Source organism: Crinia signifera, chromosome 6, assembly GCF_055691185.1.
Source record: "Crinia signifera chromosome 6, ASM5569118v1, whole genome shotgun sequence".
NCBI classification, from domain to species: domain Eukaryota; kingdom Metazoa; phylum Chordata; class Amphibia; order Anura; family Myobatrachidae; genus Crinia; species Crinia signifera.
In genome coordinates, this window is record NC_139222.1 from 25,013,806 (window position 1) to 25,035,121 (window position 21,316).

At 44.2% G+C, this 21,316-nt stretch overlaps 1 protein-coding gene across 1 annotated transcript in view; it reads left to right on the forward strand.

The window, feature by feature from the left end:
* LOC146010220 (uncharacterized) overlaps positions 1 to 9,256 on the forward strand; it is a 137,929-nt gene extending 128,673 nt beyond the window's left edge. The window contains exon 10 of the mRNA XM_083151256.1: positions 8,057 to 9,256. Within this exon, the coding sequence (XP_083007382.1) occupies positions 8,057 to 9,123 (1,067 nt within the window). The 3' untranslated portion in view covers positions 9,124 to 9,256. The remainder of the gene's footprint in view (positions 1 to 8,056) is intronic.
* Positions 9,257 to 21,316: the final 12,060 nt, after the last annotated feature.

Genomic DNA, 21,316 nt, shown 5'->3' on the forward strand with positions numbered 1-21,316 from the left:
CTCAGGGGCAGGGTGTGGAAGCGATTGCGCGCTCTGTAGTGAGTGAAATGCATGCTGGGACACTTCCTGCCTTCCCTACATGCATTTTTTCAGTTTGAGTGACATTACTGGATGAAATCGCGGGCATCGCGGGAATCGCGGGCATTGAGGTGTACAATGCACAGCTCAATACCCGCGATGACCGCGATTTAAATGTTACTTTACTAGTGCTAAAAGTGCATGAAATTGCGGTCATCGCGGGCATCCCGGGCATTGTGGTGTACATTACACAGCTCAATGCCCGAGATGCCCGCGATGACCGCGATTTCAATGTTAACTGGCCTAAAATGATGATGGAATCACATTTCTGTGAACCTCTGTCACACAGAAACAGTGTGAGAGGTGACAGCAGGTGTAATTTCGAGGGGGGCAATAATTACAGGACAATAATTACAGGGCCACTATAAGGCAAGGGGTGATATATAAAATGAGATTGCTGTGATCCTCTGTCACACATAAGCAGTGTGAGAGGAGTCAGCAAATGATTTGGGCCAAATGTACAGTTAGCAAAAAATTACAGGGCCCCAATACAGCTAGGGATGATTCATGAACTATTACAGGGACCCAATACGGCTAAGGGGGTGATACATGATTAATTACAGGGACAAAATATGGCTAAGGGGTGCAACATTATGGGTGAACACTGCTTAAGATACCAGGGAATCTAACTACTTTTTTGGGGGTGAGAGCAGGAAATGGGCCTAATTCAGGTGTGTGTGCAAATTCACTCATACATGCAAAATCACTCAACTGACTCAGTAAAGACAAGTTTGAATAAAAGGTAGTAATTTACTTGAATAAAAAATAGATAACATTGAAATGCAAACAAACAGTAGCATAAAAAAAACAGCTTTACAAGTTTAAAGTCCATAGTTTTTCAGTCATCTTTCTCTAACAATGTTAAGGCGTGTAAAATACGCTCAAAAGTTTGGTTCATACCAATGCTCTTTCTCCACATGAATTCTTGTAGATAGCCTTCCAGCAAATGTCTGGCAGTACCCCGGTGGCGTTTATTGCGCCATTTCGCCGCCCCCCACATGCGCTCAATGTTCTGGGTGTGCACCCCTGTTGTGGGGTCAACAAAGTTATACCTATGATTAACTTGAGCGTGCTGGAAGCCTGCCGCCTCCAGCTGTTCTGTGTTATAGGCCCTCCAGCAATCGCTGTAGATGGTGGTGCCCGGCTCCACATGCTCCACAATGGCAGCCAATAAAGTGGGGGCGTCCCGGGTGGCCACTTTTGTGGCAAAGCACTGCCCAGTTTCCCGGCAGATGCCCCCAAACACCCACTGTTGGGGTAGCACACGGCCAACATGGGACTTGCGGCGGACAAACAGAGTCTCGTCGACCTCGACAATTTTGTCGGGCCCTCCAATGCGGCGCTGGGGCTGAGCCATCAAGTCCATGAGGCACGCCTCCCTCATGTACTTATTGTACAGCACCGTTGTCTTGGGGGAGATGCCAAGGTGCCGCTCACAGTAGTCACCGGAAGTCAACTCCTCGGACCAGTTGAAGATGAACCTGATGATGTTCACAAACGACATCCGGCACCCAGGAATGAAGAGGCCAGCGCGGAGACTGATCTTCTGGCGGCAGGCTCTCACGTGGCAGCGCCACATCACCTCCTTCTCGCTGAGCTTCATGGCATGCCCATTGCCGCAGGTAGCTTCCTTGGGCAACAGGTGATGCGATTGGAGGAATCGGATAGCCTCCGCCTCCGTCTGAGGCAGGGAGTACATGGTCACTCCAGATCCAGATGCCATGGCCATGACAGGAACAGCAGAAACAGCAGAAGGCCGAATTAGCAGCAGGGCCTCAGTCACCAATAGAAACAGCAGCACAGTCTCTGGAATCACGGTGACTCAGCAGCAGAATGAACAGCAGCAGCAACACTGGAATCAGCAGCAGGCTCTCAGGAATCAGTAATAATCAATCAAAACGCAAATCTCTCTCTCTCAAACCACAGCTCCTCTCAACCAACAAAATTCCCCACAAAATCAAGCTCTTTTAAACTGTCACAGGGGGCCGGTCTGAGGCAGTGGGATGTACCCTTTGTTGTTATTGTCCTATAAACATCTGTCACTATGCAGACACAGGGGGTTGGCCTCAGACAGGAGGATGGTGTCAAAATGAGTAACTAGGCAGACGGACCTAGGGCAGATGTAGCTAGGCAGACTAAGGGCCATTCCACCTATTACAGATGTTACCATGCAGAATTAGGGTCATTAAAGGGTCATTTGAACCCATTACAGATGTGAGTGGCGCGAAATCGCGGGCATCGCGGGCATCTTGTGCACAAAATAACACCCGCGATGCCTCAATCACCGCGATTTTGCAATGGGGCCGACGAAAAAGTTGAGGAATCACTGCCATCGCGGTGATCGCGGGCATCGCGGGCATCTTGTCCACCAAAATAACACCCGCGATGCCTCAATCACCACGATTTTACATGCTGCCGATTAGAAAGTTGAGGCATCGCGGTCATCGCGGTGATCTTGCCCCGCAAATAGTACCCGCGATGCCTCAATCACCGCGATGAGCGCAATTTTACACCCGACAATCGCGATGAACATCGCTGGCGCCCTTCTAGGTAAAGAGTACCAAAAATTCAGTCACTGTGTGTCTCCTGCAGATGGGCCCAGTAACAGAGATACCCCAGAGAGATGTCCCCGTCCTCTGTATTCCCAGGATAATCACATATATACCATGTCCTCAGTCACTGCGTGTCTACTACAGATGGGCCCAGTAACAGAGATACCCCAGAGAGATGTCCCCGTCCTCTGTATTCCCAGGATAATCACATATATACCATGTCCTCAGTCACTGCGTGTCTCCTACAGATGGGCCCGGTAACAGAGATACCCCAGAGAGATGTCCCCGTCCTCTGTATTCCCAGGATAATCACATATATACCATGTCCTCAGTCACTGTGTGTCTCCTGCAGATGGTGCCAGTAACAGAGATACCCCAGAGAGATGTCCCTGTCCTCTGTATTCCCAGGATAATCACATATATACCATGTCCTCAGTCACTGCGTGTCTCCTACAGATGGGCCCAGTAACAGAGATACCCCAGAGAGATGTCCCCGTCCTCTGTATTCCCAGGATAATCACATATATACCATGTCCTCAGTCACTGCGTGTCTCCTACAGATGGGCCCAGTAACAGAGATACCCCAGAGAGATGTCCCCGTCCTCTGTATTCCCAGGATAATCACATATATACCATGTCCTCAGTCACTGCGTGTCTCCTACAGATGGGCCCGGTAACAGAGATACCCCAGAGAGATGTCCCCGTCCTCTGTATTCCCAGGATAATCACATATACACCATGTCCTCAGTCACTGTGTGTCTCCTGCAGATGGTGCCAGTAACAGAGATACCCCAGAGAGATGTCCCTGTCCTCTGTATTCCCAGGATAATCACATATATACCATGTCCTCAGTCACTGCGTGTCTCCTACAGATGGGCCCAGTAACAGAGATACCCCAGAGAGATGTCCCCGTCCTCTGTATTCCCAGGATAATCACATATATACCATGTCCTCAGTCACTGTGTGTCTCCTACAGATGGGCCCAGTAACAGAGATACCCCAGAGAGATGTCCCCGTCCTCTGTATTCCCAGAATAATCACATATATACCATGTCCTCAGTCACTGTGTGTCTCCTGCAGATGGGCCCAGTAACAGAGATACCCCAGAGAGATGTCCCCGTCCTCTGTATTCCCAGGATAATCACATATATACCATGTCCTCAGTCACTGTGTGTCTCCTACAGATGGGTCCAGTAACAGAGATACCCCAGAGAGATGTCCCCGTCCTCTGTATTCCCTCCCAGGATAATCACATATATACCATGTCCTCAGTCACTGCGTGTCTCCTACAGATGGGCCCAGTAACAGAGATACCCCAGAGAGATGTCCCTGTCCTCTGTATTCCCAGGATAATCACATATATACCATGTCCTCAGTCACTGTGTCTCCTACAGATGGGCCCAGTAACAGAGATACCCCAGAGAGATGTCCCCGTCCTCTGTATTCCCAGGATTATACAGAGGAGATGCACAGGACCCCACAGGAGGATCAGGTAGGTGGGAATAAGGGTCTCCCCAATATACCAAAGTCTGTCACTATATGAATTGCAACAGGTGTGTGTGTGTGTGTGTGTGTGTGTTCTACATCAATAATCTACTATGTAAGCTCAATACTGTCAGACATTATTTATGTGATATTTATTTGTAGGTTCATTGTGATGATGGGGGAAATTTACTAAAGGAAATTTGTAAAAAAATAGGTGTATTTGTATCCAGAAATACACTTATTTTTGACATTTACTATCCCGAAAATACGGCAATTCGTAGTCGTATTGATGTGCTATCACTACGAATACGAATTGCCGTATTTTCGGGATAGTAAATGTCAAAAATAAGTGTATTTCTGGATACAAATACACCTATTTTTTTTACAAATTTCCTTTAGTAAATTTCCCCCGATATGTCTGATATTAAGGTTGAAGAAATAAAGGGAGAAGAAGAGACGTATGTGACTGACATTAAGGCAGAAGACACAGAGGAAGAAGAGACTTATGTGACGGATATGAAGATAAGGGAAGAGTCTTATGTGTCTGATCAAAAAGAAGATATAGAGACAGAAGAAACATATATGAGGGATGATCAGCAGTGTAAGAAGGAGGAAATCCCTACAGATATCAACACAGGTGAGGAATAATCACTTATTGCATACAGTATTTTCCTTGTTCTGTTAATACAGCTATCTCAGAAATCAGGAGCCATCAGCCCCCATTATATTCCTGCTCTCACATCATGTCACTGTGTGTTACCAGCCCAGAGATCTGACCAGTCTCCTCCTCACACTCTCTGGGTGAAAAGGATAATCATGACAATCAAGTGTTAATACTTTACATTAAAAATATATTAATCAATCAAAATGAATGCTGTCTAACCAGATCATTACAAGACGACTTAAGTCTATTGCAGCTCCCAATAGGTATTCTGTATAACTTAATTAGACACAAATAAAATAACAAGTAAGAGAGCCCTATAACCGAAGTATAGATCACTTTATTAGTATTAAAAAGTAAATTATAAAAACATATTATGTGTACATATTTCCCACTATAATAATAATTGCCACAGATATTCTGCAGGTGGTTACTGTAATTGCATTTTTTTCCTCGGGTTCCATGGTTCCCATGGGGTGACATCGGGTTGTAGGCGGATCCAGAGGACCGTGGCACCAATCAGCGAAGCTTTGAAAGTTTCCCAGGATGCCTGCTCCCTCTCCCCTATAACCCCGCCTCCATCCTCAGTTGTTTTTTTTGGTGCCAGCAGGAAGCTGGAGCACCGTCAAATTCAGCAGGGATTACCTCATATAAGTTATCCCAAAGAAGCTTTTATCTTCATTTTTTATTCTTATTTTCACACTAAGCCACATTGATGCGGCTGGGCTGCCTCTGCCTTCACTCCTGTCGGCGTCTGAACTCCCCCACGACCACGGTCAAGAGGGGTACTCGGTGGGGGAGAGATCCAGAGCCTAGCACCGCCGGACACTTCTCATCCTAGACGGTGTGGCCGGAGCGCAGGAGCAGGTAAGGCTCTCTCTGAGAGAGCCTCCTAGAGCGCAGGTACAGTCTCCCCTGTGAAACCGTCCACACACTGTAGCGCTTTCACAGACTCCTACATCCCACTTACTCCATAGGGTACAGTGGATGATTGGGGTGCAGCAGCAGAACTTTGCTTTAGCCAGCTACTTTGGTAGTGATTGTGTCTGTGACTTAGTGCCAGTCTATTCTTTCCTATCTGTCAGTAACTAGTTTCTGTCCCTGTGTTCTCTTATATCTTCTGAGGAAGATTCAGAGGTTTTATCCTCTGGTCACATATGTTTGTGTATCACTCTAGGTTCCCCCTCAGGGCTATACCTATTGTATACTCCCCCCACTATTTGGGTTATCTCACTGTGTCCAAACGGGGGCGCACTCAGACAGTCTCCCAAGCTCCTGTCATGCAGGGCTTGTTCTGCAGGCCTGTCTGAGCAGGACGTCATTCAGGAGGGGCTGTGTGTCAATTGCTATATCCCCCTGGCCAGTCTTCTGTCATGGTGGCTACTAAGGAGCCTCCCAGGGCAGTACAACAGTTGTTGGGCACCCTAGTGGATCACCGTCCTCCTCCCATAGTTACACCACCAGTGGTACAACCCGCTCCTCCATGGGTTGATACCTTATCGACCACGGTTCAGCCTTTAGCACAGACCACAGTAGCCAAGCAAAAACTGCTTCCTAATACAACGCAGCCAGCTAGGCCCCTGTCTGCGCCTTTACTCCCAGTAGTTCAGGATGATACAACAGGAGACGAGGAGGAGGATGAGGATAATGCTGATAATGACCACAAGGATGAGGTTCCTATTTTCCCAGAGGGAACCCCAGCATTGCAGGCTATGGACGTACCAGCCCTCATTGAGGCAATCTGTTTAGTTTTATTGTCTGACTCCAAAGAGCCAGAACCAGTAGCAAAAACTAGGGACGTTTTTTCAAAAAGTGATTACAGCCCAATTTCCTCATTCGGATCGGTTAATGGAGATCTATGTTAAGTTCTATGCATTTGACACGTTCACCTCCCAGGATGCTTCCTTTGGTCGTCGGGTTCTTCTGACACCTCAGGCAAATTTTCTCCCTTTAAATACGGCTTTGAGACATCCCCGATGTCACCCTGTGGTTACCATGGACCTCGAAGAAAAAGAGTTAACCTAAGGTAGGTCTACCGTAACTCTCGTTTTTGCATTCATATCCCACCGTGTGTATGCTGACAGAACAGACCCGTACCACCATCAGTAGTGCTGATCCTGTGAGGTGCATATACGCAGCTCAGTAGCCAGAAGCCAATTATTTTACATTGATAAAATAGATGAATGATACTTTCAATCCAAAGTGGCTATAGTATAGTACCTGGAAAAGGAGGTAATGAGAGAGAGACTAGGGGCAGAGATAAGGAGATAGGACAGAGAAAGAGAAGAGAGGGGGGGTGGGGGGCAGATGGGGTGGAGGAGAGAGAGAGAGAAGGGGACTGGGAGAGAGCAATAAGTAGGAAAGGGTGGGAGTGGAAAGGGGAGGTGACTGGGGGCAAGGTGATGTGGGAAGATGAGGTGCTGGGGGGGGGGGGTGAGAGGGGATGGGGGATAAGGTCTCTTTCTTCTTTACCAGTATCGGCGGGCCTCCCCTACAAGTTCCCCTCTCCTCCTGCCTGATCCCTTGTGATCGACGTCACAACTGGGTGGGCACGCTTACATACTCCCGTCCATTTCAGCTGCCAATCACCGCCGGTTCCTGCAGTGGGTTATAAGGGCGGACAGCAGATTGACAGATCGCCTGTACACATAGGGCCCGATTTGTACTCCATTCGGTTGGGGGCATTGGTGGTGATGGGCCATGGGAACGCCCAGCATTTTATGGGCATTCCCATGTAAATTCCAGCGTGACGCTCGGTGCTGGGGGCGGGTGGCTGATGTCATATGAGATCAGCCACCCTGAGCCCTGGAGATATCTTTTCAATGATCTCTCCAGCATTGGGCACATGCGAGGGGGGGGGGGGGCTATTCGTCAGAGCAGTCACTCTGGGCCAGTGTGTGCGCAGCATTCATGGAAGTTTTATCACTTAAACTGAACATTTCCTTCTCAATGTAACCAATTCTGTCTGTTGTCATTCATCTGTTTCCTGTAGATGGGCGCACAAGCAGGAATACCTCGGAGGGAGATCTCATTGTGTCTCCAGATTATATACTAGAAGATAAGAACATCAGACAAGATTCTCCAGAAGAAAACCCCATTATCCCCAATACACACCCAACATTTCCCAGTGCAGATATGTCATCTGGTCCCTCTAGTCATGAGGAACCTTCTCCTGATCATTCAGACCTTACTACACACATTACAGACCATAAAGATGATACAGTATCATCCAGTTCTGAGTTTGGTAAAAGTTTTAAAAGTCAGTCAGATTTCGTTTTACATCAGAGACCTCACACAGGGGAGAAACCATTTTCATGTTCTGAATGTGGGAAATGTTTTACAAAAAAATCTAATCTTGTTAAACATGAGAGGGTACATACAGGTGAGAAACCATTTTCATGTTCTGAGTGTGGGAAATGTTATAGCGATAAATCCAGTCTTGTTCTACATGAGCGCGTACATACAGGTGAGAAACCATTTTCATGTTCTGAATGTGGGAAATGTTTTACAAAAAAATCTAATCTTGTTAAACATGAGAGGGTACATACAGGTGAGAAACCATTTTCATGTTCTGAGTGTGGGAAATGTTATAGCGATAAATCCAGTCTTGTTCTACATGAGAGGTTACATACAGGTGAGAAACCATTTTCATGTTCTGAATGTGGGAAATGTTTTACATCAAAATCTAATCTTGTTACACATGAGAGGGTACATACAGGTGAGAAACCATTTTCATGTTCTGAATGCGGGAAATCATTTACTCATAAATCACATCATGTTAGACATGAAAGACTACATACAGGTGATAAATTATTTTCATGTTCTGAGTGTGGGAAATGTTGTAGTGATAAATCCAGTCTTGTTATACATGAGAGGGTACATACAGGTGAGAAACCATTTTCATGTTCTGAATGTGGGAAATGTTTTACAACAAAATCTAATCTTGTTACACATGAGAGGGTACATACAGGTGAGAAACCATTTTCATGCTCTGAATGTGGGAAATGTTATAGGGATAAATACAGTCTTGTTATACATGAGAGGATACATACAGGTGAGAAACCATTTTCATGTTCTGAGTGTGGGAAATGTTGTAGCAATAATTCCAGTCTTGTTATACATGAGAGGTTACATACAGGTGAGAAACCATTTTCATGTTCTGAATGTGGGAAATGTTTTACAACAAAATCTAATCTTGTTACACATGAGAGGGTACATACAGGTGAGAAACCATTTTCATGTTCTGAATGTGGGAAATCATTTACTTATAAATCACATCATGTTAGACATGAAAGACTACATACAGGTGATAAATCATTTTCATGTTCTGAGTGGGAAATGTTATAGCGATAAATCCAGTCTTGTTACACATGAGCGGTTACATACAGGTGAGAAATCATTTTCATGTTCTGAATGTGGGAAATGTTTTACAAATAAATATAATCTAGCTAAACATGAGAGGGTACATACAGGTGAGAAACTATTTTCATGCTCTGAATGTGGGAAATCGTTTTATCATAAATCACATCTTGTTACACATGAGAGGGTACATACAGGTGAGAAAACATTTCCATGCTGAATGTGGGAAATGTTTTAGCAATAAATGCCATCTTGTTAGACATCAGAGAGACCTTTTCCATGCTTACAGTGTGGGAAATGTTTTATAAATAAATGTATACTTTGTAAATACCAGAAAAATAACATTTTGATGAGCAGATCTACATTAAACGTGAGCATTGATGTGAGGATACACTTGTTGCCTGCACAGGGATCATCTGAGAGTAAACTTGAAACCATTGACCTTTTGATGTCAGCTTGGTAATATGCCCCATACAACTGATGAATTATACAGTGATGATTATTGATTTGATTATTGTATGTTCATAAATTTCTTAAACTTTTTATATATGGAATTCCATCATTTAAACTACAGCTAATGAATTAAAATTTTAATTGTAAAAGATACTGTTCTAGTAGTATTCATTTTTTCTCAAGCCTGCACTGGTACACCATTCTGTTTTCACACAATCTGAAGGTAGAATGGGAGAAAACATTACTACAATGTTCACAAGATTTAATAAAAATTCTGGTAAAACATGACGTAATCATTCTAAATCAACTTTCACAAGAAATTTATTGTTTTGGGGGAAAAACTCAAACTATGAAACACTAGATCAATTTTCAAAACTAATATGACAAAAACGAGATTGAAACCTACGAGACAGAAATGATCGAACGTAAAAAGAGGAAATTCCAACGAGATAAAATGGACTTCCAGAATAACAAAATCTTTAAATGGAACATCAGAGCAGGAAGATCCCAACAAAACACAAACAGAAGTGGAAACACCTCTAATTATACAACCTCAGAACCTGATTCTTCAGACAATGAAACAATTGATAACAGATTCTCCCGGTTAAATTTTTTAGAGACAGGCCGCAAACCAGGCAGAGAACCTGGAGAAAGATCAGGGGGGGAAGAAGAAGAAAACGGGAATAACTGGATTGGAGAGAGGAACCCAGAGAGAGGAGACGTTTCAAGGAATGATACATCCTAACTCCCCAAAAACAACCGCAATCTCCATCCTCTTGAAGATTATCAATTTAACCAGTAGAGAACTCCCTACAAACCAAGAATCCATCATAAAACGAGGTTTATCCTTCTCGCCATCCTCACAAGTAGACAGATTTGACATAGAAAAAGACCTCATTCTTTTCACAAGGAAAATCCTCCTAAAAAAATTCTCTCCTCAAAAAACACAAAATAGAGATGACACCACTAGATCATCTGGTATATCAAGTCATATGAACAACCCCTCCCGACTCCTATAGTCAGGAGGTGTTAGAAGAGGGTGACCAGCCAATACTAGAAATACTACAGGATCTAGCATCCGGAAATGAGATATATCCTCCGTCATCAATAGAACATGACACATGTCTCCCAACACCTGAACCATTTGACAGATCAAAAATAAAGAAAAATTTCTACCAGACGCAAAAATCTGTCCACAGAACCAGGTCCATAAAACTCTGGTCTCACAAGATCTAGACAAATTTTTAGCCAAACAACAACGGAAATCAAGTAACATCAATGATGGAGAAAAAAGAGCACTTAAAGAAATCTCAACGATCCAAGGGGCTTAAAAGTGTTTGGCATGAGGCACATCCAACTTGGAATCAGAGGAGACTTGGATGCCGAACTCCTGAAAAATGAAACCAAGATGATCCTCCTGATGGATTGCCTACAACCCCGAGGCTTAAATGAATACAACAGTTATTTACCTTTCTTATGATGTTCATAAAAGAATCACTGCATTCAACCATTTTGCGTCAAGAACCCCCAACATGTACAGTTCAGTTACCAAGGAATAAATTCATCACAGGAAATGTATTTCACCTATGAATACAATAACTACTTAATTAAGTGTAACATACTTACCAGAAACCCCCTTTTACCAATTTACTTACCAGACCAAATCAGCAGCGCAGTAGAATCCAGCAGGGGATACGACCCCCTAAAATCATAACTATACCTTGAGATGGGCTAATATAATACATCCACAGAGGATATTCAATAACACAATATCTCATCACAAAAGCACAAACACACCCACAGTAATTGGTACTGCAAACATATCTTCCACCAAAGAATAAAATTCTGTCTAATATTGCACAATTATTACTTAATTTCACCCAATAATCACATTTTTTGCAACAATTTTTCTTTTATTTAAGATCACTTCCATCACAAGGGCACATATTAAGCAATTCACACCCCCTGTCACCAGTTACTCCTAGTATACTCACCACAATTTCATAACCCTATATTGTAGGGACACACTAATTTAATTTATTATATCCTCTCACGTTTATTTGATTATTTTTCACACATTTTTGTATTACATTTCACCAAGTTTGAGCATGTTCACAAGAGCACTAATCACTTACCAATAGGGATCCAATATTAAAGGATACCCTACTGGTACATTACATCATGTGTATATATGGATTATCATATACTCCTCATCCTAGAACAGAGATAATATCCAGCATAAAATATACATGATACAGGGCACATCACAAATTCTGCTTGGAATATAACTGAAAACTACAACTAAGTGTAAGCAACAGGTTCTACCTTCTAACCACAGAACTGCAGGAAGAGACTGGGCCACACGCTGTATACTATTAATTCCAAGTACGTTAAATACAGGCAAATGTACAAATTTAATGTGTAAAAACACTAACTTATAAGACACACAGGTTCTGTGGTAGAATATTAAATACACAGTCACCTGGGCCGAAGTCCTGCCGCTTGGGGATTGGTGTAAGCCGTGCATGTGACCAATCACGTGACCTGACGCCGCGGTTACATGACCAGCGGCTTGACGTCACACGGAGTAGCAATATACACCTGCCTGGGGAAGGGCGGAAGTTCCCTCAATAAAATGCCGGACAATAAGCCATACGATTGGCTACAAAAGACCACATGACCTGAAACGATCCAGCAATTGGCTGGACATAGGAATATAGGTTCAAACGTGGATACAATCGTTTGGCTAGCTTGAGGAAGCTAAACATGCGAAACACGTGTCCTAACCCGTGTTAGGCAGGCTAGAGGAATGTCATTGTCATATTTATTGTTTGAGAAATAGTAGGACCATTGTTCTCACAGTGCCGCCACTTTATCAATCTCATACACATGACACAATTAAATGTATATTAGGACAGCCGAGTACCCGGCCACGATAGAGGCATTGATAATGATAAACATTTAATAACTGGGGGTCATCTATAAGTGTGCACTAGTGTCATATAAGGTAAATACCAGCAGAGTCAATAGTGTTCTTTAAGGACACATAATATAGAAAAAATCTGACACTGCGCAATAACCACACAGTTGTTCTACACAATGTCTGGGCACTGTGTCAACAGGCACCTCTATAGATTGACACAAATTGAGACTCTGGTCCAAAAATGTATTAAGCATCTTACATACAACCACCAGCAGAGGTCATCAGTGCTCTTTCAAAATATATAACAAATTCCACACCATCAAACAATTGTTGCTCTTTATAACTGTCTGGGCACCTTGCCAGCAGTACAGTGTGATTGGATACAAATGTATCAATTACTATATAAATTGTATGTGGTAATAAATCTTCCTTGTTAAACTCCATTAAGGCAATTGCCCAATATTGTGAAGCCTATTTAGGTATAAACAAGGTATCCTTTCTATTTTTTTCATCAATAGGACTTGTATAAATAAAGACATTCTCCTAATGCAGGGGTAGGGGACCTTTTTTTGTGCCAAGGGCCGTTTGTATGGGGAAAAAATCCTTTGGGGGCCATATGTAAAAAATAATCTTACAAATTGTCGTGCTGCAGCCGTCCCACGCTCCGGCGGCTGCCGCTGAATAGGGCTGACAGTCTCCGTCTGCTGTTGATTAAGAGGAATCTCGTGGGAACTACCGTCCTATTCCCCTGTACTTAACTCCAACAACAAGGGAGCAAAAAACGCCACATTTTTTATAAACATCAAAGGGTATACTGTCTAGGCCCAGGGCCTTACCCCCTCCCCCCGGCAGTGCTTTAATGGGGACCTCTTATAGTTTTATGGGGGCTTCTAGGTCACTTCTATCCTCCTCCTGCAGCGTTGGCAGCTTAATGTTACTTAAAAGTAAGAGTTTGATGTATACAGTGTATTAAAGAAATCTTTAAATACTGCACCTATATCTCCTGTTTTATATTGCATTACCCCATTCTTATCAAGGATCTTATGGATGGAGTTTGTGTGGTTATCTACATGGGCCAAATATGCTAAATAGCTGCCTGCTTTATCAGAATTAGCATATAGCCTCTGTGAATTATATTTAATACATTTTATATTTTCAGTTTTTATATAATCAAGACACTTTTCTCTGGCAGAATCCCAAGCTGTTTTTGTTTCAGGGGTATCCAGTGGCGTAGCTTGGTTTGGGGAGCCCCCTGCCATTAATGGGGGGGGCACCTCCCTCCCCCGGACGCCCGTGCCTCCCCCATCACCGCAGGCTTACCTGTCTGCGCGTCCCGGCTCCCCTCCTGGCTTCAATTAATTCTATGCAGACGGAACACGATAAAATGGCCGCCCCCATACCGCAGACAGTTTCAGAGAACTATCTGCTTTATGGGGCGGCCGTTTTATCGTGGTCCGTCTCCATAGAATCGATTGAAGCCAGGAGGGGAGCCGGGACGCGCAGACAGGTAGGCCTGCGGGGGATGGGGGCATTACTATTGCACCGAAGCCCCCCGGCGCCCCCACATGCACAGCGCCCCCCTTGCGACCGCGGGGGCTGCGGTGCTATAGTTACGCCACTGGGGGTATCATCGGACAGGTATCTAACTTCGCATTCATTGCATGCTTTTTCAAGATCCATCATTTTCAATCTACTTGCTCTTTTGATTTCTCCTGTTCTTTTCTTTAGGGTACCTCTTAAATATGCTTTAAAGGCATCCCATGTTATCATATCTGATGCCTAACCTTTATTTATGTCCCAAAACTCACCCCATTGTGCAATTAACCCTCCCATGGCCTCAATTCTAGTTAGCCATGTAGCGTTGAATTTCCAAAGAGGATCCTTTGTCAGTAAAATCTTCTAACTCTATTTAGATTGAACTGTGGTGCTCTTTATTTTGTACTGTATTTTTGTTATTTATTCAATGTTATGCCAAGTTTTGTCTCCCTGTATTGAAACACTTGTGGCGCCTTATAAATAAAATTATAATAATAATATTTGCAGAGGGGAGTGGACTGAAATGCCCCTAGTTTTATATCCTACTTCTAGCACATATGGCAGCAGTTCTCTAGTGATCAAAACCATATCTATTCTGGAAAAAGCCATGTAAGATGCAGAAGAACACGAGAATTGTGTCAAATATGGATTTTTAGCTCTCCATGGGTCCACCCATCCCAGATCATTAATAAAGTTTCCAAAGTTTCTGGAACTACTATCGATACTATTACCCATCTGAGATTTCTTCCATCTATCTAATTTAGGGTCTAGCACATTATTAAAATCCCCCATACATACTGCTGAAACCTCCAGCAAAAGTGCCACAAAATCAGCGGCTTTGACCAACACATCGAAGGCAAAAGGGGGTGGGATATAGACTGTAAGCAATTGCATATGTTTAGTATTAATAACACAATCCAGAAAATATATATCGACCTCCTGGATCAACCTTGACTCTATTGCATATAAAGGCTACTGTTTTTTAAATTAAAATTGAGATACCCCGTGCAGAGGATGTAAAGGGAGCATGGTATACGTGACTCACCCAGGCTATATTAAGTACCTGTAGTTTTACTCCTGTCAGGTGAGTTTCTGTTAGACACGCTATATCCGCGCTGCTTTGTCTAATCTGACGCATGACCAAGGAGCACTTTATTTTATCGTTCATACCTCTAGTATTCCATGTTCACATACGGACCATTTGTTTATTAAATACATATTTCTAATGCACACCATGCTCCCCCTTTAATCCCTGCAGGAACCAACATGCTGTTTATCACATCCTGGCACCCCCCTGTCTTCTTCAAAAATATTACACAGACAACACCACATTTACCCCCCACCCCCTCCCTATATGCCACCCCTCCCTTGGCATACTTAATATTCACCTCCCCCCGAAAAAAATAGAAAGAAAAAAATCTAATGTTTCAGAGGCTAACAATCCCAAAGCCACGGTAACATAATAAGGCAGTTCCTCCCCCTCTCCCCCCGGCATTTATGAACTCATGTAGATCAAAAGATTCCTTATATTAAGGAGCTAGCTGGCATGTTGATGGGGCCCTTTTATCTAACCATTCTCCCGCTTCTTTGGGATTCCCCCTCCATTATGATCTTCAATTTTGCTGGAAACAACATAAAATATTTTAAGTCAAGTTCTCTCAAGCACTTTTTTATATCTGCAAAGTTAGTCCTGCTTTTTTGGACCTCTAATGAAAAGTCAGGGAATGCTGATATTTTAGTCCCTTCATACTCCAACGGGCCTTTTGCACGTGCAAGACGTAAAACTGTGTCCCTATCTTGGATGTTAAGCATTTTTAAGATCAGGGTGCGTGGAGGTGCTCCTGGTTGAGGGGGCTTGGCTGGTACTCTATGCGCCCTTTCGTTGGCAAGTTGCCCAGAGAATGATGCCATGTTGTAATTGTCACTTATTAGTCGCTCCACAAATTTTACTGCATCACTCCCTTCTGCTCTTTCTGGAAGCCCCACGAGTCTAATATTGTTACGACGCAGCCTGCCTTCACAGTCCGATAGCTTGTATTTAATTTCATGGATTTGGCCCGCCATTTTGTCTACTGAATGCTGTAATTTGTTATTAGAATCTTCCAGCTTAGAGACACGACTCTCAGCTTCTTTCATCCTGTCTTTCATATCTTTCACATCTTGCTTTCTCTGGATTATATCAGTTTGCACATTATTTATTTTTTCCAACAATCGCGTCTCACTGTTGCTAATAGCATTCAGAATCTGTTGTAGCGTGGTGTCTGGGGTTGGCAGTGGGGTTCGGCCCTTTTGAAAGGGGTGGTTTGGGGGGTAGTGAGCGTGGTTTGAGATGTATTTCCTGTCTGGGATCTGGCATATTTTTCCAGGCGTGCTGCTGCCGCAGTGCCGGTTTTACCCATATTGGCAGAGAAAAATTGCCTAGGCCAGATATTTTGTTATTGCCCGGCAGAGTTTTTTTATTTATACCAGGGTACCTATGCTGTATTTTACACTTTGACACAAATGCCCTACTGGGCAGTTCAGAGTCACCGATATTGCACAGTACTTATACAGCAGATGGTCCCTGCTTCTGAAATAGACCACTGCACGAGTCACACTAATGTGTTATGCCCAGCAGTTCCACCACCTCACTCCCCTGCTGCTTATATACACCTGGTTAACTCCAAGAAAAACAGGCTCTTTTGTTAAAAAATGTGTATAAAACCGTCCAACTCACCCCCACTGCACACACTTGGGTGCCACTGAAGCTGCTGTGCATTCTCCTTATATTGGCTTCCTGGTATCCTCCTTGTGCTCCCTCGCATCCAGTTAATGCGTGCTACCCGGGACCAGCGGTATCCAGACACGCCGCTGATATGCTGCGGTCAGTGCTTGCCACATCCGCTTTCCCCCAGCTTTAGGGGCTCCAATGCACCTTCGAACAAGACCGGGCCCGCCGCTCTCACTCCACCGTCTCCCCAACTACACGCTGGTGGGTCGAGGGAGCCGCCGCGTCATCCACCACGTCAGCCGAGGGAGCCGCCGTGTCGTCCACCACGTCAGAGACGGAGACCAGGAAGTGAACGCCGGCCAGCAGGATCACGCAGCTCTGGTTCACCTCAAACGAATGGTGCTGGGGGAGAGCGCTGCCTCACACGTCCTCACTCGCGCTCAGCCGTGGCCACGCCTCCTTTATGTGTTTCTTACAGTAGTTCTAGTCCTAACTGTGTGAAGTGTAATGTTACCCTTATATGGGGTTATCAGTGGTTAGTGTGTTATATATGTAACTAGTGTGTATGAAAATAAAGGTGCAGTTGTACCGTGCTATCGTGTCCTTACTGTGTGAGTGCCGGACCCACAGAGACACCGGGGCACCGTGCAGCGCTGTAACCGCGGCCTTTCTCACGGTGGTAATGAATGATAGGCGAAAATAAAGCACATATGACCCGATGTTCTCACAATCGATACTAAATATTGTGACCGCTGTGTATATGATTAATGTAAATACCAAGCAGAGTGGATTTAGTTACAGATAATATACGCCAAGGTATATTACCATCACTGAGTATTGGGGGTTGATGAAAGCCGCAGAGCTATATTCCCTTATAGTACATGTAGAACCCACACGGTTTTGAATTTATAGTTATTGCAGTTTGGAATCTTGGGGTAAAACTGCAGAGAATCAGCCGCTGCTCAATAAATCTGTCCCACAGTATAATAGCATGTGATAATGTTATTACCCCCACAGACATACATGTAATGTGAGTACTCCTAAGTATTACTGGAACACATCACTGAGGTACGGAATATATTGCAGCCATTATTCTATTAGATATTGGTATCACAGTAATAGCAGACCACATGTGTGTTATATAGCTTCCAAACTAATATACCGTCCAAAGTATTCACTTTTTCCACATTTTGCTATGTTCCAGCCATATTCCAAAATGGAATTAATTAAATTTTACCCTCAAAATTTACACACACTACCCCATAATGGCAACATGGAAAAAGGTTTATGGAGATTTTTGGTAAAAAAAATGAAGAAATCACATGTACATAAGTATTCACAGCCTTTGCCATGAAGCTCAAAATTGTTCTCAGGTGCATCCTGTTTCCACTGATCATCCTTGAGATGTTCCTACAGCTTTATCAGAGTCCACTTGTGGTAAATTCAGGTGATTGGACAGGACTTGGAAAGGCGCACACCTGTCTATATAAGGTCCCACACTACACAGTGCACGTCTGAGCACAACCAAGCATGAAGTCAAAGGAATTGTCTGTAGACCTCTGAGACAGGACTGTGACGAGGCACAAATCTGGGGAAGGGAACTGAAAATATCTGCTGCTTTGAAGGTCCCAATGAGCACAGTGGCCTCCATTATCCGTAAATGGAAGATCGGAAACAACAAGACTCTTCCTAGAGCTGGCTGGTCGTCTAAACTGAGCAGTCGGTGGAGAAGGGCTCTAGTGAGGGAGGTGACCAAGAACCCAATGAGCTACAGCAGCGGTTCTCAAACTGTGGGTCCTGACCAGTGTTCCCTCTAAGCTGTGCACGCGTGCGCGCGCACACAACTCGACGAGCGTGCGCACAGACATTAAAGCAGAGCGCACAAAGCAGCAGTGGTCCCTTTTTGCAGTTGTGGACTCAATTAATGTGTGTCTCACCCATTAACTACAATGTGTGCTGTGTTTTGAATGTTTAAATGTTTAATATCATTTTGAAGCAAAGTTAACACAAATGCTGAACGTCTTTTTCCAGTTATATATGTGACGCACAAAAAATAAAATTTCCTTCCAAAGTTGCACAGCCAAAATCTTTTGCAGCACACAGCCTTCATAAAATTAGAGGGAACATTGGTCCTGACAACAAAGTGGGTCCCAACCTTCTCAGCATGGGGTCACGACTCCATGTTGTTGACCATCAGGCTGATGACTTTTCTAATCTCAGTCAGTGATTGAAGGAGTCTAAATATCTGCTGAATTGTCTGTTATTTTAGACTCCTCACATCATTTTCTTTCTCCACAATGCCGCCATGTATGTGCTGTCTGCTGACTACACATATGATGTGACGACCTTCTGCAGTAACTTGCTGGGGTCCTGTCATTATTATTTTGTCTGATGGGTCCCAGAGCAAAATAGTTTGAGGACCCCTGAGCTACAGCATTCCTCTGTGGAGAGAGAAGAACCTTCCAGAAGGACAACCATCTCTGCAGCAATCCACCAATCAGGCCTATATGGTAGAGTGGCCAGACAGAAGCCACTCCTTTAGTAAAAAGCAAATGGTAGCCCCGCTGGAGATTTCCATGAATAGTATAGAAGGAAAGATGAATGCAGCGATGTACGGAGATATCCTGGATGTAAACTTTCTCCAGCGCACTCTTGACCTCAGACTGGGGCAATGGTTTTTCCTTCAGCAGGACAACGAGCCTAAGCACACAGCCAAGATATCAAAGGAGTGGCTTCAGGACACCTCTGTGAATGTTCCTGAGTGGCCCAGACTTGAATCCAATTTAACATCTCTGGAGAGATCTGAAAATGGCTGTGTACCGACACTTCCCATCCGACCTGATGGAGCTTGGGAGGTGCTGCAAAGAGCAATGGGCAAAACTGCCCAAAGAAAGGTGCCAAGCTTGTGGCATCATAGTCAAAAAGACGTGAGGCTGTAATTGCGGTCAAAGATGCTGAGTAAAGGCTGTGAATACTTATGTACATGTGATTTCTTAGCTTTTTATATTAAATAAATTATCAAAAATCTCCAATAATGTTATAATTTTGTTTGTAGAATCTTGAAGGAAAAAATTAATTTATTCCATTTTAAAATACGTCTGTAACATAACAAAATGTTGAAAAAGTGAAGCGCTGTGAATACTTTCCGGTTGCACTGTGTAATCCCTACGTTGGGCTGGTGATACAGATGGAGCGCAGCTCATTGAGCCTGGTGCTGTGAAAGAATCGCCAGCCTCCGCTATCCTCCGGAAAGGGGGGCTTACACGCCCCGTTCCGACTGAGCTCACTGCCGCTCCACGCTGCCTCCCTGGACCCCCCCTAACCCTCACTGTCTCCCTGAAGAGGAGACAGGCGGGGATTCCGCCAAACGGCGGGGACGCGCCTCCCCGTCAGATGGAGCGATTCTCGCCAGCGCAGGAAATCTGGCTCCATCTGTATAGTGGCACATGTAGAGATAGGCACATATGCATTCTGGTCATTTTCTTACCACGTGTGCATTACACATAGGTGTATCAGTGATGACTGAGTGTACGCCTCCTCACACTATAGGGGCGGAGGGTCCTGCAGATGTGGCCAGAGTGTAATCTGTGTCTATTACAGGGCTGATTACTTGCAGCTTCCCCACACTTGGTGCAAATTACTAACATGTAATACAGGAGGCCACATCTGATTGGCTGACTGACTGCATCTATCATTTATTTATTAACAGTTTCTTATACAGCGCAGCATATTCTGTTGCGCTTTACAAAGGAGACAGTGATACAACAAACAGAGTATTTACAGGTGCTGATGTTCCAGTTCTATTGCTGCTGTGATTTATTCCCATGGTTACAGTGACATGAGCGATCAGTGTGCAAGAAGACTCCATGGGTGACATTTAATGGGATGAGATTTTTAGTCACATTCCAAACTTGCACATTATCGCATTTTTTAAAATCGCATTTTTTGCCGAGAATTTGCATATTACCGGGCAAAAAAGTGCGATAATGTGCGATTTTTAGTCATGAAAATGTGCGATTTTGTGTTAAAAAAGAAAATTAAAAAAAGGCGTGGGGTCCCCCCTCTTGAGCATAACCAGCCCAGGGCTCATTGAGCCGGACCTGGTTCCAAATATACAGGGGACAAAAGCCCCCTATCTTGACCCCGTAGGTAAGTCTGCATCCATCTGCCCTGCTGGTCCTGAAGAAATCCAGGGGGTACCTGTGGAAGGAAATGATACTTACAAGGCTCCTCCGGCGTAGATCGGTCCGCTTCGTTCCAAGTAGCATCCAGGTAAGAAGAAAAAATAACAAACCAAAACCCGAGCCAGTGCGGACTGTCAGGAGAAGCCGCACGTTGCGTTTGTCTACATTGCGCGGCTCCTCCTCCTGAATACCGCTATTGGTCGACTAGCAACTCTACTCGGGGGGGGGGGGGGGGGGGGGGGGGCATTAGTTTTGCCTAGGATGCCAAGAAGCTGGCTCTGACACCTGGTGTTATACTGCAGCCTGTGTGAGTAGAGCAGCAGCTCCCCTGTAAGTGCCCTTATGGCTCACACCCAGCAATCACTACTATGCTGT